This window comes from Diaphorina citri, unplaced genomic scaffold (assembly GCF_000475195.1).
Source record: "Diaphorina citri unplaced genomic scaffold, Diaci psyllid genome assembly version 1.1 scaffold159, whole genome shotgun sequence".
Classification (NCBI taxonomy): Eukaryota; Metazoa; Arthropoda; class Insecta; order Hemiptera; family Psyllidae; genus Diaphorina; species Diaphorina citri.
In genome coordinates this window covers 181,073-205,769 of record NW_007377596.1, presented here as the reverse complement: position 1 = coordinate 205,769, position 24,697 = coordinate 181,073, and the positions used below count along the sequence as shown (strand labels likewise).

Here is a 24,697-nt window from a genome sequence, read left to right as displayed (position 1 = left end):
GAACTCAAGGCTTCCTGATTACAAAGTCACTACACCACCGAAGCAGGTATCGAACAAAGAACTTACCGGAAGTTATCTCCTACAGGACTCATGGATAACAACCAACCATAGTGAAGTACCACTCAGTGTTAGCACCACAAATAAGACTTGAGATTAGAAATTCTTGGAGTGGCCCGGGTTTCCCTTTTTACGGAAATTTCCTTTGTAGAATCATGTCTTCCGACTGTAAAGGAAGCAGTAATGATCCTCCACCCAAGAAGGATAAACCAAAATGTGAGAGCACTCGACATGAGCCTACGAAAGAAAACAAACCATGCAAAGAGACCAAACCAAAGTCTAAGAAATCTAGTGAGCCAACTCAGAGTAGTCAACATAGCCCTGATAGTTTAGGCAAAACAGAAAGACAGACGTTGCAAAATTTCCACGAGGATTGCATTGACAAAATCAACACTCAAATCAATGATGAGATACGTTCAGCATACACCTACATCTCCATGGCATCATTTTGTACTCAAGATAACGTTGCGTTGTTTGGGTTCGCCAAATTCTTCACTCATTCTTACAAAGAAGAGATCGAACATATGGAGCACCTCATCGCATATCTCAATAAAAGAGGAGGTCAGTTGCGTTTGACGTCAATAGAGGCTCCGTCAAAACAGGAATGGAATACCGTGGAAGATTTATTGACGGAAGCCTTACACATGGAAAAACAATTGAATGAGAAATTGCTAAAACTCCACGCCTGTGCTTCTCAACATGGGGATGCCAACTTGACGGACTTCTTGGAAGGTCGATATTTACAAGAACAAGTGGACGCTATCAAGACCCTGGCAGATTTGCTGACGACTGTCAGAAGAACTCAACTTTATTTGGTGGACAGAGATTTGATGAGCGGTAAATTTAGCATGCATGGTAATGATAATGGGGAATGACGGAATTTTAGGAGCGAGTGTAACAATATCATGAATAAATAAGTCAGTACGGAGTAATACTTTCCAATAGCCTCTACCTATGTGAAATCAACAAACATAAGGTCTATTTTATTAGTGTACCTAGCTTCCCCACTTGTTGTTTCACCCATCCCCCCCCCCACTACACACGACAAGATTTTTTTTTTACGAAAGACAAGTGAGAAAGGGCTCCTTCGTATTCAGATAGGTACACGAAATTGGGGTCTCTTTTTTTCCCCACAAAAGTAAAATGCGAACATAGTTACCTACCCAAGAGTGTTGTTTTGACTCACCTGTTTCATAAGAGCATAGAAGTAAGCCTTGTCCTGTTCGTTAATAAGACGGTCATGAAACACCCTGAGACTTTCATGGTAGTACAATCTGAATAAGGAGGGGAAATGAAACAAGGTAAATGAGTGAAAGAGGGCACGGAAAAAGTCATTGACAATAATGAAAGAACTGACGAAATAGTTGAAAGTTGAAATACATGACAGCATTTCAGTTGAAATCTGTCAAGGGGTGGGAAAGGTGTGTCTCATCTCGCCCATCTGATAAGAGGCATACTACGGGATGGGCATGCTACAACACAGACCACAAGCGTCTAATGTAGCAGTTGTTTCATTGCTACGAAATAAAAATGGCGGTGGAACACTCATCGAGAGTCCTTCTAATATTAAAAGTACTCGTAAAGTAGTGCTTTATTTAGTGAACAAGATGCCAAATTTTAGAGCTCCACTTTGATATAATTTTGTTCACAAATTAAGAAACCAAGACCAATCTAACATACCTCAGAATATCCTCAGTGGTCTTCGTAGAGTCTACACTGGCCTGCAGAATCCCCTGGACACACTTGCTCAGGTCTCGTAGATTGAAGACATAATGGCTCTTAGCTGGAGTAGGCAGTAGATCCTCTGCTATGCGATTGTATACTTCTACTGCTGCATTGATGATGGCATCCGATACACTTTGTACAGGAGGAGGGAAGATGGATAGGAACCCGGTGAGGATTGACTGGAATCGAACAGGATATCAAATCAGTGGTTACGGACGGTAATTCTTAAGCCTAGTAGGTGCCCACCAATATTTGTGTTGGTCAATGACTTTGTACAGGAGGAGGGAAGATGGATAGGAACCCGGTGAGGATTGACTGGAATCGAACAGGATATCAAATCAGTGGTTACGGACGGCGGTTCTTAAGTCTAGTAGGTACCCACCAACATTTGTGTTGGTCAATATTGAGATAAACTTTCAAGATAAAACCAATTACATAATACCTATATAAAGTTTATGAGTCAGCTCCCATGGCGTAGTGGTCACCGGCGAAGCCTGCGAGAGGTCTTGTACCTCGAACATCATGTGAACCTGAGAATATGATGGAACGAACAGAGCGAGGTCTGAGTTTTACCTCGACAGTTTTGCATTTGTTTTGTACATGGGTATGTCGGTTTATTCTACCACAACTTTCCATTGATTAGTTTGATTGTGATGAAATTAGTCAAAAATTAAGGTAATTTGCTCGTTTGTTTAAGGGCCAAGTGGTACCTTTTTCATTACGTTTCTTTTCCATCGAGTAAGCTTATATCACGTCCGTGCGCTTCCTCTCATTTGATCTAGTCCCATTTAACTTGATGATTTCTAAGGCCAGCCACTCACTATCAGGTAGACCTTTTCAGCCGTACTTGTCAGGTCTACCTGATAGTAAGTGGCTGGCCTAACTTACCCAGCTGGTTAGCTTGATCCTCTCAGAATTGGCAAGGCACAGTAGTTTATTACTTTTCAGGCGTACTTGTCAGGTCTACCTGATAGTAAGTGGCTGGCCTAACTTACCCAGCTGGTTAGCTTGATCCTCTCAGAATTGGCGAGACACAGTAGTTTGTTGTCATCCAGTACTGAGTTCATATTTTCAATCCATACAGCATCTATAGGACCATCACAAATTACCCATTGGTGTTCATCTTTCGTACTCTGGATATACAGAAGGGAACAGATTAGGATGGAATGGAATAGAAGAGAACAGAATACCAAAGGTAAGCTCAACTTACACTAAAAAGTCCCTTAACTCTCACAATCTCAGAAAGTAATAAACCTAATTGTACAACCTAGTTCACAAAGGGTACCAGTGACATTTTTTGCGAAATCGGGTTGTGTGTTAAAATGGGTTAATGAAAGGTTTATAAACACGGAGCACAAACGATACTTGGTAAAAATGATACGTCCAGTACTGAGTTCATATTTTCAATCCATACAGCATCTATAGGACCATCACAAATTACCCATTGGTGTTCATCTTTCGTACTCTGGAAATACAGAAGGGAACAGATTAGGATGGAATGGAATAGAAGAGAACCGAATACCAAAGGTAAGCTCAACTTACACTAAAAAGTCCCTTAACTCTCACAATCTCAGAAAGTAATAAAACTAATCGTACAACCTAGTTCACAAAGGGTACAAGTGACATTTTTCGCGAAATCGAGTTGTATTAAAATCGGTTAATGAAAGGTTTATAAACACGGAGCACAAACGATACTTCGTAAAAATAATACGGAGGATGATACCTAGGTATCATTTTTATCCTAATTTTATTGTATAGGTTGATTTGCTCATTGAGGACACTGAAGGTAATTAACGGACTTTGAACCCAGAACCTCTGTGCTACAAGTCAACTACACCAACCATCACTTACCTGTACAGCAGTGCGAGTAAATATCCCAATAAGGCCATCTTTCCATTCCATAGTGGTTAAGTTAGTTTCCCCATACAGTTCTCCTGAGGTGACAGACTTAGGGTTTAGCGTGTAAGTGTGGACAGGCCGAAAGAAGTTACCGGGTACATTGGTCTCGTAGAGACGGGTTAGCGTCCATTTCAATATCTGAGGAGGAAAAGGTATGGAAATTTAATTATAGGGGCGGGAATCGAACCCACGACCTAGCGCTTACAAGGCAGGCACACTATCTTGCATATTCATCCTGCGCAACGCAAATAGGAATAGGACTGAAAAGTTCTCTTATTTCAGAAGTGGCCTACTTTCTGGCCAATTCATAACAATTTTATACCGCGGTCGGGATTGAACCCGTGTCCTAATGATTACCAATCGAATCATTATATTATCGAGGCAGGTGGTGCAGTGGTAGAGTAATTAAGGTTTTACCGAGGTGTTACCTACTTTATAGTATAAGTTTTACATACTTGGTCTTACTAACCAAAGTGTTTTACTTTAGGAATAGGTTTTATTCAAGTTAATTAAGACTTTACCGAGGTGTTACCTACTTTATAGTATAAGTTTTACATACTTGGTCTTACTAACCAAAGTGTTTTACTTTAAGAATAGGTTTTATTCAAGTGTTTTACCGAGGTGTTTTACCTTTAGTATAGGTCTGTTTGAGCAGTATAGGACCGAGAGCAGGATCCAATGTTTCCCCGACATCTTCCAGTAGTACGGGAAGACCTAGTCGAACACAAGCTTCCATGGTACGCATGTAGGTCGAATCTGTTAGCTTGAGTATCTTGAGACCATTGGGTGACTCCATGTTACGAATCCAACGAGATGCCTAGGGGAGAATGTTGGAATAGATTAGAATACCTGATGTTTTGGTGTTTAATAATAATAAATAATAATACGCTTTGAGGCCAACTGGTTTTGGCTAAAACAAAATTTTCCGAGTGGGATGCCCTTCGCACTCAACCTTCGCTATTGACATAGCGTGAGGAAATTTGGACTAGTCTACTTTCTGTTTATAGTCCCCTAGCTAGACGCTGATCTACTCTCTGTTTTTAGTCCCTCAGCCAGACAGTCACCGGGTATGGAGTTAATATTCTAAGTTGACTTTCATCATAATATTGTCTGGTTCACCTGACAAATTTCAAACGGTTTATCTCAAGAATTCACTGAAGAGAGTAGTTCTTTCTTGACTCACTCCCTGACTGACTGACTGATTCAATCACTGACTAACTCACCCACTCAATCACTCTTTATTCGATCTAGCGTAAAAAAAAAAAAAAAAAAAAAAAAAAAAAAACCGCACTCCAACAGTTAGAAACTTTTCAAGCTAACTAGGCTGACTACATGGGGCTCAATCCATCAATCAAGCGATTCGGGAGCAGAGTTGCGAACGTCAAAAGAGTTCGAAGCGACCCCGACGCCCGGGGGTATTAGCACGAAACAGTTTTGAGATTTTTAATAATAATAATAAACTGAATATTAAACAAATTAGGTAGGTACATAGGTATTTCTTTAACCACGATCGAATAAACTACGGGCTAAAAAATTCCTGGAGGGACGGACCCAGCTTGTTCTACTTACATTAGTGACGGTAGTTTTGCCGCCACCAGTAGGGCCTACAGTCATAACGCCATGTCTCACTAGCATGGTCTCATACAGTTGGATGGTCTTCAGAAATGACCCGGGTTCTAGTTGGAGGTTATTCTCTGACATAACGGCCTCCATAGCTTGCTGGAAACTACCGTAGTCTTCTACAGGCAGAACTATACCGGGGAAGAGATCGTTCAGGATACCCTGGGGGGAATGAAACACCAGGAAACATCTTTAAGGGAAACCAAATAACGGACACCAAGCAGGGTATATTCTATTCTAATTATACTTATCTGAACAGAAGAACCTTTACCTTGTAATCCAAAGTGTCTGAACAGTTGAACACAACACACTGGATGGCCAAACTCTTGGCTAAATCCTTTGTAGTCTCCGTCTTTCCTGTACCAGCAGGTCCTGAGAATAAAACATAATCATTAACCATCAGGATGACCAGTTTAAACTTGGCAAGCCTAGTTAGCTTGGATTGTAGAGCGTCTGCCTTGTAAGCCCTAGATTAGGGGTTCAATTCCCGCCCGCGGTGGATTTTTTAATAAACAAATAAGGTTTGTTTTCGGAACGGCTGGCTTTCTCCTATCCTGTCCTCCTTCTCTCTTCCATTTCGGGACGATAAAGCCTTGGAAGTTACAGGATTTACCCGCGATTTCAAAAGATGGGAAGTCCTACATCCCTCTGTACCCGCAAGGGCAAAAACTTGACAGTAAAATCCCCATCAAAGAAAAAAACATTTTGTCTTACCAGCCGGGGCTCCGCCAAGATTCAACTGGAGAGCTCCCATGAGACACAGATAGCACTTGTCTGTAAGAGGTGTAATAACCAGCCTTGGACTAGCGCCCAAATACTCATAGCCATAGATAAAGCTGGCAAACGCCATCTTTCCCAGACAGTTGTCTATTTCTTCATCCCAATAGTAACGGAGCTGTTTGAGCCACTCGAAACTAGAGGGGAGTCGAACTTGATTGCGAACCTGCGAGAATGGAGGAGTTGCAATTGGGAAAATATTATTGAAATAATGGGAAGAAAAAGAAAAATTCCGTTGGTCCTCATTTTTCCTGCTCTATGACTTTGAAACATCTCCCAAGTAAGCGCAACCGATCTATTGTAAAGGGACTTTTCAGTCTTATCCTGGCAGTAGAAATGAAATGAGATAAAATAAAATTGAACAAAGGAAATGAGGTGTAAGTTTTTAATAAAAACTTTTTACTCAAAGAACCATCCGTGGCCTAGTGGGCTTGCAAGCCGGAGATCCCGGAATCGATTCCCGGCGGAGTCGAAGTTTTTTCGGCTCTGTGCTTGCAGTTCGGTGTGCACTCAGCCTCGGGAGGACGGGGTCGACGTTTTTCGTCAGCCTCTCAATCAGCCCTAGCTAGGTTTGAGCTGACTTTTGGTTTTCACACTCAACCTTTGCTAGTTCATTAGCAAGGGAAATTTCAAGCTGGTATACTCCCTGTTTAAAATCACCCAGCCAGACTTGAAAAAAGACAATAATAAAATTATTATCTTACCATAGAGGACACAATGTCCCTAGCGTGCACATCTATCGTAATGAGAGCGCACAGTGTTGCACGTTGTAGCTTGGTCAGTTCTCCCCGTACCATTGCTGCCAGATCGTTCAGCTCTCGGAAACACTTCTGTTCGAAAGCTTTGAACTTGGAGTCGATCACAGAATCAGGCATGTCCGGGTTCAGAATGTCTGTGATCTCTGCACACCACATCACCTGGAATCAGGGGAAACTTCAAAATATGACATTTTAAAATATAAAACTCCCCTAAATTTCAGCTTCTCCTCTTTATCCGTTCAAAATTTTTTCAGGGAGATCATATTTTTTCTGCCTGGATAAGACTAAAAAGTCATTTACCCCAGCAGTCTAAACAAGATCTTGTTTATTTTATGGTGTGGACTCTTCTTGAGGGAGAAATCGAAGATAATAATAATATTTATAAAAAAGATGTGTTTCACCGCCGTTTTTATTGCGTAGCACTGAAACAACTGCTACATTAGACCCATGTGGTCTGTGTCATAGCATACTCATACCGTAGTACTTACCTATGATATAGTAAGCACAATCTGGGACGCATGCATAAGGATCCACTCGGTGCGCTTTCTAGTGGAGAAATCCAGTAGTGCTGCCTTCATCAGTCTCCTAAGGGTGATAAACATAGACTTCCCCACTTTGGACAGCCATTAGACCCATGTGGTCTGTGTCATAGCATGCCCATCCAGTGGTACTTACCTGTGATATAGTAAGCACAATCTGAGACGGATGCCTTAGGACCCACTCGGTCCGCTTTCTAGTTGAGAAATCCAGAAGGGCTGCCTTCATCAGCCGTCTAAGCGTGATAAACATTGACTTCTCCACTTTGGACAGCCAGTCCTCCACACTGCCTCGTGCGGTGAGGCCTTTGCCCAGACGTACAGTCTCCTGCTCGGGAGATATCATGGCCACGATATCAGGCGTGGTGACAAACCGAGGCTCCTCATTGGGATCATTGGGGTCCCGGGGCTTCAACTTCTTTGTGCCAAACTCCAGACCTGGGGGACACAATGGAGGGATGAAGAGGATTATAGTTATATGCTAACTAGGGTGATCGCTTTGGGCTGACATTTGGTTTTGGCTACAAATTTTACGAGTGGATACCCTTCCCTCTCAACCTTTGCTATTTTTTTAGCAAGAGAAATTCAGTTCCTGCTATTAAACCAAAAAAAAGTGATCTCAGTCTTATATGCATCTTAAAAAGTTTTTTACCTTCTCTAGAAGTGTTTTCAGTGCGGACTCCGCGCTAGCACGTCCCGATATCTCGTTGATTTGATCCTCCAGTTCAAAAGCTCCCATGTTCTCCAGATCTGCTAGTGTGAGGGAACGCATATCTAGCTTCTGGTCTAGGAGGGCTTCTATCTGGTCCCAGTGACGTTCCTCTAGTGATGGGTTGCGAAGTGCTGAGATTACTGAGAGCTGTGGAGAGAGAAGTGGGAGAAACGGTTAATTTAGGTCGAGTGGATTGGAATCTTTCACGTGTCTTTAGGCGTATATAGGTTTACTTTGCCCTTGAGATCAATTTAATTTGAAGAAACCATTTAGGTACTGATGAAATTTTTAACTCCAGGAAGGTAAAATTCTGAGAGCTCACAAAAGATGGGAGATAAAAAAAGAAGATAATTATCTAATTTATACTTTGGACTTAACTTGGACTCGAACCACCAACCTCCAGATCACTGCCCAAGTAGACTAGTGAGGTTATCTTTTTGTATCAGCCATTGGCTCGACCTGAACCAAATGTATTCTGCCACCACCATTCGACAAAAGCTAAACCCGCTAAAACAACAACAACTAGTGAGGTTAGTGGTCTATTTACTTACTTTTCCCCGCATATTCTCAACGCTCTGTTTCAACGCACTGGTAATGTTGTTCGGCGGCAGCGTCTTCTCAAACGAGGCGACCTGTGCGCCAAACGTCTTCACCTGGGCGGTCATTTCGTCTGCATCCAGCTCTTCAAACCTCCCCTCTGTCCATTCCTTCACCTTGTCTTCCCACTCGGTGAGTGAGGTTCGCAGCTTGCGACGATTGCGAACGTCCGGTAGCAGTTGGTTGAGGAGGGGATACTCTGTGACGTCAACCTAGGAAGAAGAATATTAACAGGGGTTTTTTTTTTAGTAGATAGGTAGGCTTGTCACAGAATGGAGGGTAAAATCTCTGTCCATAAAGACCGTAGCAGTTTTTTTCTATACTGGAAATTTGATAGAGGGGACTCCAGAGACAGATGTCTTATCGTCCCGAAATCGAACAGAAAAGGAAGAGGGTTAGAGTAAGATTGTAGTGCAATAGTCCTAAACTAAAATGGCCGCGGCACACAAGGGATCAAGAAGAGGGGCGAATGTAAATTCCCCCGATTTCATGTAAATTCCCCCGATTTCAAAATTACTTCCTGTAGGGTCATATGTAAATTCCCCCGATTACGAAAAAAAAAAAGGTATATGTAAACTCCCCCGATGGTAGAACCTGGATAGTTTGATAACTACAAGTTCGGCCATGCCTTTTCCACAAGTTTGGCCATGCCTCGGGATGAACTAGCGGTATTCCGGAGCGAAGCGACGGAATTCAGCTAGTGACTTATAATTTCTAAACACCAAAAGATTTTTACCACGCTCACTTGTCAGAAATTTAATAGTGTTGACATGATGATGTCCAAAACCAAACTTCTTCTTCTTCTTCTTCTTCTTCGCCTTTTCCCATGTTCAGATGGGGTCGGCGTTTGTCGTCGGCCTCTCCAAAACCAAACTAATAGGTAATTAAACATGAAAATAATGTCCAAATCATTGTTTATCACACATTTTCCTCTTTCTATCTTCAAGTATCGGGGGAATTTATATAGTACACATTTCGGGGGAGTTTACCATTTGAGACTCAGGTAGTCGATTTCATTTTCGGGGGAATTTACATCCGGAAATGAGGACCCTTGAAAAAATCGGGGGAATTTACATACAGCCAAGAAGAGATCGCCTTAACAAAATAATAATAGGGTAAGACTCCAATATTGTAGAAAATAAAATAAATAAATAATTTGAAATTGAAAAATTGCGCAAGATAGACCGAGGTGGAGAAGGCTCATAAGAGCAGGTTTTGGACCTTCACGGCCTGTATAACCGGATAAGTAAGTAAGTAAGACTCCAATATTGTAGAAAATAAAATAAATAATTTGAAATTGAAAAATGGACTTACATCGAATTTCTTCTGGTAAGCTTTGTAAGCGTTGGCGCTCTTCTGACAATCTTCCAGTTCTGACAGCAAGATATCCAACTTATCCAACGCCTCAGGTGTGGGAGTTTCCAGAGCTATCAGCTTGGGATCCTGTGAAAACGACAGAGAATGCAAGATATCCAACTTATCCAACGCCTCAGGTGTGGGAGTTTCCAGAGCTATCAGCTTGGGATCCTGTGAAAACGACAGAGAATAAGATTAGGACTTAATCGTGATACACATGGCTACGATTTGTCTGCCGACTTATCTAAAAACTTAGACCAATTTGTTCTTAGACCAATTTGCGGACAATTTTGATCATCATTAATTATGGACGCTGTCTGCAAAATTTCAGCGACCTGTGGCTAAAGGTAAAGTCGTGAGAAGCGCTAGTTCCTTTTGAGCTTTTTCCCTTTATAGCCCTAAGTGTAAACCTTAGACTTCCATTTAGGACGGTGAATTAGTTTCGATTACCTCAGCTTTGGTCCTAATGTCTTCAATTCTATCCTTGAGGTCATCAATGTCTTTGAGTATCTTCTCGAGGAATGTTTCGCCCACTAGTTTGTCCTTGTTTTGAACCAGATTGTCAATGGTGGTGTGCAAGTTGTGAAGCAAATCCGTGACTACCTGTAGAGGAAAGAATAATTGGGAACTAGACTACTAGTTCAGTTAACTGTAAAACTCACTCATTCACTCACTCAAAAAAGTTGTGAAAAAGCTCTGCTTTACCACAAAGAATTCATGATTTGATTTTTGGTGTTTTTTCGGAATTTCTACCTCCTGAGATTTGATTGATTCATTTGAAATTTATTCTTACCATGTAAGAGGTCTTGTCTTCAAACGGATACTTGATCTCAAACTCCTCAATCAGGGCGTACAGGTCTCGACAGTAGCTGAGCTCCTCATCAAACTCTCCCACCTGGGTTGCAATGGAATCCAGGAATTCCACATACTCCATCAGGTGACCCGTCTCCTCTGGTTCCTGATCCAGGTAGCTCTGGGCTGCTATCAGCTTCTCCGTCAGAGAAGCGATGCGCTCTTTACCGACTCTGGAACCGAGATAATTTTTTCAAGAGGTTTGACAGAGGGAACTGTAGCTGCTAAGGTCTTATCGTCCCGAAATCGAAGAGAGAAGGAAGACAGGACAGGAGAAAGCGAGCCGTTCTGAGAAGGAACATTATCCGTTCAGGATAAAATCCGCCCCGGGTGGGAATCGAACCGGCAGCCTAGCGCTTACAAGACAGAGGCGCTACCCCCCAAGCTAACTAAACTGGCCCTTTCTAAGTTTATTAATTATTAAAATAATGAAATAACCTAAGATAATACCTAACTTATTGGAAGATGTCTGTAAAATAAAATAAATGAACCGGAAAAGGGAGGGCAAAATGGAAACATAACACATAGTGTCCCAAAAGGAAATGTATCTAAAAGTCCTTGCCGTGAGTTTTCATCAGTCCATTACTTACTTGGGCAGAATTTGCTTCAGGTTTTCCAACAGCACTTCGGCTTTCGGCATGAGAATTTGAGTCAGGTTTTGCATTTGTAGCAAATACAAGCCCAGTGGTTGATTCTCTATCAGTTTGTTCAGGTTCGATACCTGGGTTTGATACTTTTCTAGGAATTCACGGTACTCCTCGATTTCTGTAAAGAAAATAGAAAAATAATACAACTAACCCATGGGGCCAGGGCCACACACTAAGTTTAAAGTTCATTTATTTCAGCGTGAACGACCTGGTTATCCTGTGTTAAAACGCCTTATCGAAAAAAAAGTCCATTTATTAAAGTCCGATTGACTATTTTTTATTATTACTTTTTTTTTTTTTAAATCAACCAATCACATTGGTTAATCCGAGAGTTAAACTTAAACCGAGTTTATACTCACTTTGTGGTCCCGGCCTTAGTATTTTCTATGAGATTGTTCTAACCAACTTGAGTGGTGTAGGTTGTGGTTAGCGCGATGACCTTCGGATCTAGTCCTTAAGGCTCCCTCCTTTCCTTAAGGCTTAAGGTACAAAAAGATTTGTCATCATCGTTTATTATTTTATTATTTTTAGCAGCTATAGTTAGTTAGTAGTACACATGTAAGTCTAGTGTTTTATGTAGGTAGGTATTAATTTTTTTGTAAATTGTATGTAATGTGTATTAACAATACAATAAACTTGAATTGAATTGAATTGAATTAAAAGGTTCGTTTACTTACTCTTCTCCCCCTGGAACGTGTTCTTATCCTCAAACGCGTTATTCTTGAAGCTGGTCCTAATGTCCTCAAACCTCCTCACATACACATCCAGAGCGTCTGTATTTCTATCAAATTTCTCATCCAGCTCTTCATTCAAACACTGCAGTAGGGTTTTCTCAGGCTCCACATCTGAGTATTGCCGAGTGGTAGAGTGCGACAAGCTAATAGAATAGAATAGATTTTAATACCTAGGATAGAACTGAAGAAGAGGAAATACACATCCAGAGCGTCTGTATTTCTATCAAATTTCTCATCCAGCTCTTCACGCAAACACTGCAGTAGGGTTTTCTCAGGCTCCACATCTGAGAATCCTTTTTCAAGCGAGTCTACCTTGTAAGAGCTAGGTTACGGGTTCGATTCCCACCAAGGGCGATCGGCTCCACATCTGAGTATTGCCGAGTGGTAGAGTGCGACAAGCTAATAGAATAGAATAGATTTTAATACCTAGGATAGAACTGAAGAATCCTCAACAGATAAGGTTCGTTCTCGGAACAGATGGCTTTCTCCTATCCTGTCTTCCTTCTGCTTTCGGGACGACAAGACCTTAGCAGTTACAGTTCCTTCTATTAAACCTGAATATGTAATACAAAGAGAATGTTCGGTAGATACCTGCATGAGCTGTTTAGTTTTAGCATACTCTTCCACCCATTCTTGGAATGGAACCAGGTAAGATTCCGTGCACAGAGGTTTGTAACAGGTAAACGCCTTGGCACTGATGGTACAGAGGTTGTTCTTATCAACGCCATCTAACGGCACAATCCTGAAATATGAACAGTAGGTATAGTAAGTAATGTGCATCAAATTTGATTCGACACATAGATCCTAGGATGGTTCGCCATTTCTGGACCACGTAAATACAGTCGTGAGTCGGATTTACGTCACTCGTAAATGCAGTCGTCTTATTTTATTTAATATTTTAGTCGATTTAACCTCATCATAAAAAAACACACACACAGATTCGAGTCACCAGAGATACAGGTAACCAATATGCAAAATTTTCAAGTCATCTTCTAATTATAATAAAAAAATATGTAGGTACTACAGTAAACGCATTTTAAATTTGAAAAGCAGATAGTCTCGCTTACTTGTATCGGAATGGCAGCAGCATACTAGTGGGCTTCAGATAGTAGAACTTCCCGGTCTTATCATTGGAGAGATCCTCAATTAGTAGATCCATATCCACTTCCCCGGCAGAGTTTAGTAGATGAGTTCCAAGTTCATCTGGGGGAGAGATAAAACGATTCAAAACTAGGTAAAAAATTGGTTTTGAAATAGAATCGAAAAATAGGAAAAGATTTTAAACGGGGTTGAAAACAAAAATTGAAGATTCGAAATAGGGTCGAAAAGCAGGAAAACAGGGTTGAAAAATAAGAAAAGATTTCTAACAGGGTTGAAGGAAAAGATTGTAAACAGGGCTGAAAATCGGAAAAGATTTAAAACAGGGCCAAATCAGGCTGGGTAAGATGAATACGAAGTGGCGCGTAGCATCTCGCCAAATAGAGGGTAATACCCTCGTCAGTAAAAAAAAACCTTAGCAATTACACAATGACGTTAAACCGCTTAAAAAATAATTAATACATAATACCTAATAATAAAAAAAAAGTCTGGCTGAGGAACTATAAACAGAGAGTAGATCAGCGGGTGAAAAACTGGTCAGGAAAAAAGGTGACTGAAAAGAGGAAAATTTTTTTTTTTTTTTTTTTTTCAAAATAGAAGAGAGAGGGAACTGTAACTGCTAAGGTCTTAGCGTAAAACGACGAGAGAAGGAAGACAGGATAGGAGAAAGCCAGCCGTTCTGAGAAAGAACATCATCCCATCAGGATCCGCCCCGGGCGGGAATCGAACCCGCGGCCTAGCGCTTACAAGGCAGACACACTACCAACTAAGCTAACTTGGTTGGCTGGGCGGGAATTCAAAACGAAACTAAGCGCTTACGAGACAGACATGCTACCATCCCAGCTAACTAGGCTGGCTAGAAAATATTTTGAAATATTACCTACTGGATATAGGGGGTTAGGATCTGACTCACTGAGTAGTTCACTGAAAAGAGTAGTTCTTTCTTATAACTCACTCACTCTTTAGAATATTCTACTCTTTCTCTACTTACCTTAGGTTCATCAGGTCTCTCACTTTCCAATATCTGATCTATCCCATCTCCTTCCAGCACTTCTTGAGGGGGTAGGAAGCGCAGATTCCTGTCTACAATGTCCAGGAATTGTTTCATGGAGTTAATCAGAAGTTCTTTGAGTGAAGCTTGCATGACGTAGTCAATACGTAGGATGAATCTGGAACCATAGAAACAAGGAAATTATTGAGCGAACGTAGTGAACTTCAAGTTTTACCTTGATCATTTTTCCTTTCGTTTATTTGGTTTGCCATTTGCTTGATTTCAATAAATTTGAGACCAGAGAGAAACCAGAAAAAAAATTCTGGTAAAAATTGGGGCTAAATAGGGAAAGTGGGAGTACTGTAGAGTGCAGACGGAAGAAGGCAAGAAGAGAGGGAAACGGAAGGAATGATAAGGGAGAGAGAGAGATGAAAGGAGAGGGAGTGACAGTGAGAAAGAGTAGATGGAATGAGAGAAATAGGTGAAAATGGAGAACGGAGGGAAGATGGAAAAAGAGGAACAAGCTGGGCCCGTCCCTCCGGGAATTTTTTAGCCTGTAATTTATTCGATCGTGGTTAAAGAAAATCATGTACCTACCTCATAGGTCGTCGCTTCAAGATCAGAGCTCATTTGTGTAAGAAAATGTGAAAAAAATCCCTCAAAAACCTTTTTTTTTTGGCTTTATGGTTTTCTGGACAAAATTTGCACCACCACTTTCGTATTCCCGATAAAAAGACCTTTAATTTGATATATAGGTCGACCAGGTTTGGATAAGTCTTTCTATGGGAAAACACACACACAGATTCGAGTCACCAGAGATACAGGTAACCAATATGCAAAATTTTCAAGTCATCTTCTAATTATAATAAAAAAATATGTAGGTACTACAGTAAACGCATTTTAAATTTGAAAAGCAGATAAAACCTGAATAAAAAAATCCCCATTTTCCCAGTCTTTGTTTGACTAATGAAATGTCGAAAAATTAACTAGTTTACAGGGTCTCTCACCTTGTAATTTCCATTTTAGATATCAAGGGCCAAGGTTCCAACAGGCCATGGTACACTTCATCCAGCAGTTGTTTGAAATCAGGACCATCACCACCCAGTCGATATCGGAACTTCTTACCACCCAGTATAGGCCTAGAACATCATAGGGACACGGTTAGTCCAGTGGTAACGCGCTTGATTACTATGCCGAAGCTCCCGGGTTTGAATCTCACCATCGACAAAAAAAAATGCACTCGTATTTCGATTGCAAAAATTTAACTATTACGGGAAGGCGATCACACAGACCACACGAGTCTAAGGACCACCGAAACGCAATCCCCGATTCATCCGAAACTTCTACGCCCCATTCCGGAGGATACAAGGTCTGGCTTGAACAGAAAGCAGACCAGTGTCTAGCTGTGGGACTATAAACAGGGAAGAGAGCAGCTAACCCTAACCAGCCTAGCTAACTGACAGTTCTTCAAAGGGTTCTCTCTGCTTTTAAAGAATAAGCACAGGTCCTCAGGATGGTTAACTGTACTTCAGGACAAGCCAAATAAACATAGAGACCATCACCCCGGTGTATGGCAAAAAAAAAGTTATTTTTTCTTTGTCCTGCCATCAAAATTCGGCTACAACTGACGCCGCTACAACAGTTAGTTATGGCACTTAGTAATGCTGAGACACCCACTAAAGTCGTGAAGAAGTTCTATGCTTTACCACAAAGAATTAATGATTTGATTTGATTAAACTTACTGAATAATAGTCCAGGGCCGGACTAATCTTAATGAATAATAGAGTCCAGGGCCGGACTATACTTACTGAATAATAGAGTCCAGGGCCGGACTATACTTACTGAATAATAGAGTCCAGGGCCGGACTAAACTTAATGAATAATAGAGTCCAGGGCCGGACTATACTTACTGAATAATAGAGTCCAGGGCCGGATCCGTCATGAGGTTTGACACATTGAGGGTTAAATTAAACCATCTGGTTATGATTTCATCTTTGGCCTGGATGAATTCCCGTTGTAGAGGTTGAAATACAAAGTCGGACACTGAGGTTGAAATACTGATCAGGAATAAAGGTGACTGAAATGAGGAAGATTTTTTTTTTTTTTTTTTTTTTCAAAATAGAAGAGAGAGGGAACTGTAACTGCTAAGGTCTTAGCGTAAAACGACGAGAGAAGGAAGACAGGATAGGAGAAAGCCAGCCGTTCTGAGAAAGAACATCATCCCATCAGGATCCGCCCCGGGCGGGAATCGAACCCGCGGCCTAGCGCTTACAAGGCAGACACACTACCAACTAAGCTAACTTGGTTGGCTGGGCGGGAATTCAAAACGAAACTAAGCGCTTACGAGACAGACATGCTACCATCCCAGCTAACTAGGCTGGCTAGAAAATATTTTGAAATATTACCTACTGGATATAGGGGGTTAGGATCTGACTCACTGAGTAGTTACCTGATAAGATAAATACTGGGCTAGTTCTTACCTGATAAGATAAATACTGGGTTAGTTCCAATCTCTGCTGAGGTGATCTATTCAACACAGTAGTAGACGACCTACAAGGCACATACTGTTCATAAAAGGACAAGTGCAGAATATCAGCCAGGGCGTTGTATATTTGACATAGGGCGCGTTGCATGACCGCGTCCAAAATGAACGCTTCATCGTTCAGCTTACACTTGGACTTCTGGTAGCGCTCCCAACGCCCGCTGTTACGCCACTTGTGGTAGAACTTGTAGTACTGACAGTTGGCGAACGTTTTGAGCTGGAAATGGAAATATGTTAGCTGGAAAGTAACTATAGTTACTCAACCGTCCTCATGAGGCTGCATGCACCCCGAACTTCAAGCACAGGACCGAGCACCGCGTCTGTAAGTAAACTATAAGGGCCTTCAGGCGAAAACTTGCGGGAGCTAGGAATATAATTACACGCCAGACGCCACTGATGTAATACAAAGAGAATGTTCGGTAGATACCTGCATGAGCTGTTTAGTTTTAGCATACTCTTCCACCCATTCTTGGAATGGAACCAGATAAGATTCCGTGCACAGAGGCTTGTAACAGGTAAACGCCTTGGCACTGATGGTACAGAGGTTGTTCTTATCAACGCCATCTAACGGCACAATCCTGAAACATGAACAGTAGGTATAGTAAGTAATGTGCATCAAAGTTGATTCGACACATAGGTCCTAGGATGGTTCGCCATTTCTGGACCACGTAAATACAGTCGTGAGTTGAATTTACGTCACTCGTAAATGCAGTCGTCTTATTTTATTTAATATTTTAGTCGATTTAAGTCCATCATAAAAAAAACACATACACAGATTCGAGTCACCAGAGATACAGGTAACCAATATGCAAAATTTTCAAGTCATCTTCTAATTATAATAAAAAAATTATGTAGGGGTACTACAGTAAACGCATTTTAAATTTGAAAAGCAGATGGTCTCGCTTACTTGTATCGGAATGGCAGCAGCATACTAGTGGGCTTCAGATAGTAGAACTTCCCGGTCTTATCATTGGAGAGATCCTCAATTAGTAGATCCATATCCACTTCCCCGGCAGAGTTTAGTAGATGAGTTCCAAGTTCATCTGGGGGAGAGATAAAACCATTCAAAACAAAGTAAAAAAATTGAAGTTTTGAAATAGAATCGAAAAATAGGAAAAGATTTTAAACGGGGTTGAAAAAAAAATTGAAGATTCGAAATAGGGTCGAAAAGCAGGAAAACAGCGTTGAAAAATAAGAAAAGATTTCTAACAGGGTTGAAGGAAAAGATTGTAAACAGGGCTGAAAATCGGAAAAGATTTAAAACAGGGCCCAAATCAGGCTAAGTGAGATGAATACGAGTAGGCGCGTAGCATTTCGCCAAATAGAGGGTAATACCCTCGTCAGTAAAAAAAACCTTAGCAATTACACAATGACGTTAAACCGCTTAAAAAATAATTAATACATAATACCTAATAAAAAGACTCGACAACATAGATTCACCTCGTCGATCGTCGGCGTCGACTATGTGTGGACACAGCTTTATACGAAGACATAGGTTCATAATATATTATGTATTATCTCTGTGTTAACAAGAGCTTTATTACATCCGTGGGCAAAATGGCTCAAAGTATTTTAGTCGATTACATATCTTGATTAAAGTCTGGCTGAGGGACTATAAACAGAGAGTAGATCAGCGTCTAGCTAGGGGACTAAAAACAGGGAGTAGACTAGTCCAAATTTCCTCACGCTATATCAATAGCGAAGGTTGAGTGCGAAGGGCATCCCACTCGTAAAATTTTGAATAATTACTAACCTGGTAATCCGTTCGCATATTTTCTTCTTCTTGAAGACTCGACTAAACTTGGCATTTTCATGTTGCTCAGTACGGTTGGTTTCTTTGCTATCAGTGGCAGTGAAAGGTTGAATAGCTCCTGTAACACAAGAGTTTTAGTGCTAGGTCGCGATTTCGATTACCGCCCGAGACGAACTTTATCCTAAACAGATAAGGTTCGTTCTGTTCTCGGAACGGCTCGCTTTCTCCTGTCCTGTCCTTATTTACTGACTTCGGGACGATCAGACCAAAATAATAGTAGTAGCCTACTGCTTCGGCAAACAGGCAGAGGGACTCTTTAGTCCTATTAGAGCAGTATAAAAATTATTAAATGTATCATCTTGATTTTTTAAGAGGTTTGACAAAGTTTCATGTAAGAAGTTAGAGGGTTTAATTTTAATAGAGAGAACAGAACTGTAACTGCTAAGGTCTTATCGTACCGAAATCGAAGAGAGAAGGAAGACAGGATAGGAGAAAGCCGAGAACGAACATTATTCGTTCAGGATAAAATCCGCCATGGGCGGGATTCGAACCCGCGGCCTAGAGCTTACATCACCTTGTTTTAATTATATGAATACTTTAATTTGCGAGTTTGGTTCCCAATAGGTGAGTATATGGCCCAAGTCCTTACCCCTGGAGTCAACCGATTTGACAGGGTATCCGAACAGCTCTCGATCGTCCAAAGTGAAGCCTTGTTGTGACAAATGAGTTTCAGCGACACCCAGTATTATGTTCTGAATTGTTCTCCTATAGTCTTCTATAGATTTCCATGTGTGAGTAATACATGAGTGCTGAAACACAACCATAGATTTGATATTTTTTCCCCCCTTTTATTGATTGTTCATTTGTAGGTACTCGTTTTTTGATTGCAAAAATGCAAACATTTCAACGGGTTACGTTCTGTTGTTCACCTAGTATTATGTTCTGAATTGTTCTCCTATAGTCTTCTATAGATTTCCATGTGTGAGTAATACATGAGTGCTGAAACACAACCATAGATTCGATATTTTTTTCCCCCCTTTTATTGATTGTTCATTTGTAGGTACTCGTTTTTTAATTGCAAAAATGCAAACATTTCAACGGGTTGCGTTCTGTTGTTCACCAAAATGGGAAGTATTGTGTCTCTTCTCGCCCATCTGATGAGGGACATACTACGACACAGACCACATGCGTCTAATGTAGCAGTTGTTTCATTGCTACGAAATAAAAACGGCGGTGAAACACTTTTTTTTTAATAATGGGCCCCCCTTTTTTTTTTTTTTTTTTTTTTTTTTAATTCAAATTTTTGTGGCCGTTTTTGGCGATTTTCATGAGGATATTACGGGCGCGAGCAGTATTTGCCCCCCACAATTTAAATTTAGAATTCACTTTGGTCGATTTTTTTCCCTTTACCTGATGAGATAAATATATTAGAAGAAAGACAGGTAGACAGGGCAGGAGTGAGCTAGCCGCTCTGAGCACGAACCTTGTCAGTTTAGGATTAAATTCGCCCTGGCCGGGAATCGAACCCGCGACCTAGCGCCTACAAGGCTGACACGCTACCCTCCAAGCTAATTAGGTCACGAATTCAGTCATCCCTGTTTCAAATTTAATGCCTTAGCAACTGCGTTACTTACTGATACTTCCAAAATTACTATCTAGTTTTATTATATTATTGTTTGAAGCTTTTTCTGCCATTCAACCCCTGTTGTACCGAACTATAAATTCTTGTTCCAGTGAGGTCCAATCACATTCCCAATCTACCTAATGATGCCCAGATCATGCAAGTTACCTACATCAGGGCAGATGGTACCAGAGTTACCGAGGAGTTTGTTGGGGATTTCAACCAGAACACAGTAAGTACCTTACTTTGTACTCAAAAAGACCACTCAGAGGCTTAGGTGTAGGGGCAAACAGCCCTAAAAGATTGAGCTTATCAGTACGAATCTAATTACCTTACCAGTTTCTCATCAAAGTACCTGAAAGTCAGTGGCGATAACACGTTGAATACATCAGTTCACAATGGAACACATGCGTTAAGCAACGTTGGATGTGGCGTATTTCCTATTTGGATGGGTGACCATCTGGGCAATGGCGTGTTGATTTTTCTCACCCCTCACTCAACGTGAGAAAGAGAGTGACTTGTCGCCGAATGGTGGATAAAACCTCGTCACTAAAAACTTACCTACACAGTGACGGTAAACTTTAAACCTATTGAAAAAAGATCTTTCTTGATGTGTCTTTAAAACTGATGGATGACGAAACTAAAGTCCCATTTTTTGTTTGTCCCCCCCTCTTTCAGTTCCCCAATGTATCCCGACCCGGTCAACCAGTGCTAAGCAAGATACCAAATGCTGAAGACCAGCATTATCCCAGGTCCAGAATAAGCAGCCTGGATACACTCACTGATTCCTCCTCCGATATCGACAACGCTAAATACGATTCGGCCAAATTTGACAACCTCAGTTACGACGACCCTCCCAAAGTGACCAACTTGAACCCTCTCCCCAACAGCCTATATTCCGGGAACATACAGGGTCAACTCGAGATGATCCTGAACAATATTGTACAGGGTGTGGCGAAAAAGTCGCCGAGAAATACGGACATTCTGAATCGGATCAATAATGTACTTCACGAGACGAGACAAGTGGGCCAGGTGAACTTCCCTCAGGATGCGAGACAAGTGAGTCAGACTGTAAAAACGCCGAATACACTCGCTGGACTATCAAATGTGACTCGCAATACAAACATAGCACCTGGACTACCTGTAGGCGTGTCTGATACTGGGAATCGAGAGATCCTCAATTAGTAGATCCATATCCACTTCCCCGGCAGAGTTTAGTAGATGAGTTCCAAGTTCATCTGGGGGAGAGATAAAACGATTCAAAACTAGGTAAAAAATTGGTTTTGAAATAGAATCGAAAAATAGGAAAAGATTTTAAACGGGGTTGAAAACAAAAATTGAAGATTCGAAATAGGGTCGAAAAGCAGGAAAACAGGGTTGAAAAATAAGAAAAGATTTCTAACAGGGTTGAAGGAAAAGATTGTAAACAGGGCTGAAAATCGGAAAAGATTTAAAACAGGGCCCAAATCAGGCTGGGTGAGATGAATACGAGTAGGCGCGTAGCATTTCGCCAAATAGAGGGTAATACCCTCGTCAGTAAAAAAAAACCTTAGCAATTACACAATGACGTTAAACCGCTTAAAAAATAATTAATACATAATACCTAATAATAAAAAAAAAGTCTGGCTGAGGAACTATAAACAGAGAGTAGATCAGCGTCTAGCTAGGGGACTATAAACAGGGAGTAGACTAGTCCAAATTTCCTTATGCTATATCAATAGCGAAGGTTGAGTGCGAAGGGCATCCACTCGGAAAATTTTGTTTAGCCAAAACCAGTTGGCCTCAAAGCGATCACTCTAAAGCTGCATGAGAGGCCGACGACAAACGCCGACCCCATCTGAACATGGGAAAAGACGAAGAAGAAGAAGAAGAAGACCTAATTTAAAAATATCTGTTACACCTGGTTATATATGTTTTTACCGATTTCATAAAGTGGCGTGTCCGTTTTACTCTGTAGACCAGAAGTCCCGGGTTCGATTCGACTCTCGGGCGTTACAAGACCCGCCTTTGATGTTCCGGTCTCAGATTCCACTAAGGGTTTTGATGAAGTCACATCTTTTGCTATCTCTGACGTCACATCTTTTGCTATCTCTGACGTCATATCTTTTGCTGTCTCTGACGTCATAACCTTTGATGCCTCTGACGTCACGTCCTTCGCCACATCTGAGGAACCTTGCCGGGATAGTTTGGGAATACGGGACTGGTGTCTGGCTGACTGAGCACGGGATGCTGACACCTTAGTGGCGGAACCTAGAGGGGGAAAAATATGTACTTACGTTATTGTTGTTGTTGTTGTTGTTATTGTTAACGTTGTCGACTACTTCTCCGTCTCTAAGCCCAGGAGCTGCTGCACCTCCACGGGGTTGTACAAAACATATGTATTAAGTAGCTCGTTTAAGTCCACTGCTCTCTATTTTACATATGAAATTAACCAAAGGCTTGATTATCTTTCCTACACCGCATCGACGCGCCGTCAACTTGACGTTCACTTTGCGTTAGGAGTGAGGGTAAAAATTGTGGAACCCACAACAAACATGACATCTAACGGAGAAATACTTTCAGAACTTTAAAGTAAACTACCTAAGTAGCGGAGAAATTACAAAACAATTTTGTACTTGATACTAAAGAGGAGAGTCGCTTCCGAAATTTGAGACACCGCGTTCACTCGAAGTGATACGCCAGGAGGCTTCTGAAAGTAACCCAAAGACTCTGTTTCAAGTCCTTTGGATCAATTTTAAAGTCAGACAAAGCCAACGAATACGGTCAAGCTAACCAAAAAGCCAAAATGTAGAAATACCACAGTTCTTACTTTTAGTAGCCGCAGGTTTCGCTGGAATACCAGGCAGAGAGCTTTTAGGCAGTGTCAGATTGGATCGAGATTTCCCTGTTTTACTGCCAGGAATACTCGGTGTTGAAGGAAGAGTTGATAGGAATGATGCTGATTTCATCTGGAAAAGAAATAGAGCCGTGGTAGCTAGCTTTTTATGCAGAAAGGCTTGTGTTCGATTCCCAGAGTCAACAAAAAAAATACAACCGTATTTCGACTGCAAATATTTCTGATATTCTCGTTTTGCCCCAGCACCTAAATGGGAAGTATCACGTGAGTCTAAAACCTAGAGCTAGGGAGTTTTTTTTTTTTAATAAATCAGTTTTTATTTATTTTTAAACGTGTACAATAACTTTCTCTATTGCTGATTTTACTCCTTGTCAAACTGTGGACATAATTGTCTACAATTGTGGCGACTAAGGAGCCTACGATCCCCCTACTTGGTAAACTGAAACTTACTGATTTTCTACCGTCCATGATTTCGTCCACTAAGCTTATGCTATGCTGAGACTTGATGGTCTGCTCTTTCTGTCTCTCTCGTTCTCTCTTAAGCGCTGCGTCCAGATAGGTTGAACGGGAACTGTGAACAGAGACAGCAAATAGAGAAATAATAACAACAGTGCTTTTTACTTTCCTTATCCTATGGGAAGGAAAGTAATGTAATCGGGTCAAATTTTCGATGGTCAGATTTTAGTGCCAAAACACGTTTTGAGGTCCCTAGCGCCTAGATCCAAAGTTTCAGCCATTGGTCCGTGTGTGTGTCTGTCTGTCAGTAAACAAAATATCTCGAGAACGGTAAGAGCTAGACACTTGAAATTTGGTATGTATCTTTCAAATGTGACAAGGATGCGACACGAAACTTTTGGTTAAGACCGGTGCAACGCTTGGCGGCATTTTACGGTTTTTGGTGGTATTCGGTGTAATTTAAAAACAATATCTCGAGAACTGGTTAGGATCGGTGCAACGGTTGGCGGCATTTTACCGCTTTTTGGCGGTTTTCGGTGTAATTTAACAATATCTCGGGAACGGCAAAAGCTAGAGACTTGAAATTTGGTATGTAGTTCACAAATGTGACAAGGATGCAACACAAAACGTTTGGTTAAAATAGGTGCTGCGGTTGGCGGTATTTTGACCGCTTTTTGGCGGTTTTCAGCTATATCGACTAAACGGGTAGAGATATTGTAAATGTTACAACAGAACACCCAAATAAGCTACATTTAATAGGATAAGGAAAGTCGTGTGATGTTCACACCAGATTTTTACAGCTTCCTGTTGAGTGGCAGGATTCTCTTTGAGCTCTTCCACTCAACCCGTTCAATGAACTACTAGTAGGTAAGTATTACATCAAGTCCACTAACCTGAGCGGTTCAAACGTTGTACGTAGGGGAGGGAGTTGATTTTGATATTTCAAGCGGTTCTCAATCTTCTCCGTCTGGTCCAGGGTTCGGGGCGCGGGCCCCTCCTCTTTGGGAACATCCTTGAGCTTTTTCTTACCATGGTGGATGGGTTGGGAACCGCTGGTCTGGGGGAGTTTCCTCTTCTTGTCCATGATGGAAGGGAGGGAGGGTTGGAGGGGGGGGAGAGGGTTATACTGT

At 41.3% G+C, this 24,697-nt stretch overlaps 2 protein-coding genes across 2 annotated transcripts; one reads left to right on the top strand and one right to left on the bottom strand.

Moving 5' to 3' along the window:
* Positions 1-106: 106 nt before the first annotated feature.
* Positions 107-1,008, top strand: LOC108251874 (ferritin, lower subunit-like). The gene has a single exon (XM_017442345.2). It carries the CDS (start codon positions 213-215, stop codon positions 930-932), a length of 720 nt encoding a protein of 239 aa, XP_017297834.1. The 5' UTR covers positions 107-212; the 3' UTR covers positions 933-1,008.
* A 2,113-nt stretch (positions 1,009-3,121) lies between these two features.
* LOC103505254 (dynein heavy chain 6, axonemal-like) lies at positions 3,122-24,659 on the bottom strand. The gene is made up of 23 exons (XM_026820591.1): positions 24,461-24,659; positions 23,562-23,682; positions 23,085-23,223; positions 22,196-22,525; positions 17,809-17,944; positions 17,329-17,479; positions 16,840-17,118; positions 16,270-16,436; positions 15,367-15,498; positions 12,214-12,413; positions 11,480-11,654; positions 10,831-11,062; positions 10,488-10,640; positions 9,996-10,124; positions 8,636-8,893; positions 8,006-8,231; positions 7,512-7,810; positions 6,783-6,995; positions 6,016-6,244; positions 5,567-5,673; positions 5,251-5,463; positions 3,634-3,819; positions 3,122-3,247 (listed from the first exon to the last, which is right to left on the bottom strand). The coding sequence occupies exons 1-23, from the start codon at positions 24,649-24,651 to the stop codon at positions 3,122-3,124; spliced, it is 4,392 nt and encodes a 1,463-aa protein (XP_026676392.1). The 5' UTR covers positions 24,652-24,659.
* Positions 24,660-24,697: the final 38 nt, after the last annotated feature.

What these genes read in the sequence shown, in the direction of transcription:
- LOC103505254 (XM_026820591.1), bottom strand. Translation starts at nt 24,651, where the DNA reads ATGGACAAGAAGAGGAAACTCCCCCAGACCAGCGGTTCCCAACCCATC. An exon ending in CTTACCAGAAGAAATTCGAT is followed by an intron (nt 8,894 to 9,995) that starts GTAAGTCCATTT and finishes TCTTCTTCCTAG; the next exon opens with GTTGACGTCACAGAGTATCC. An exon ending in CTTTGGATTACAAGGTAAAG is followed by an intron (nt 5,464 to 5,566) that starts GTTCTTCTGTTC and finishes CATTCCCCCCAG; the next exon opens with GGTATCCTGAACGATCTCTT.
- LOC108251874 (XM_017442345.2), top strand. Translation starts at nt 213, where the DNA reads ATGTCTTCCGACTGTAAAGGAAGCAGTAATGATCCTCCACCCAAGAAG.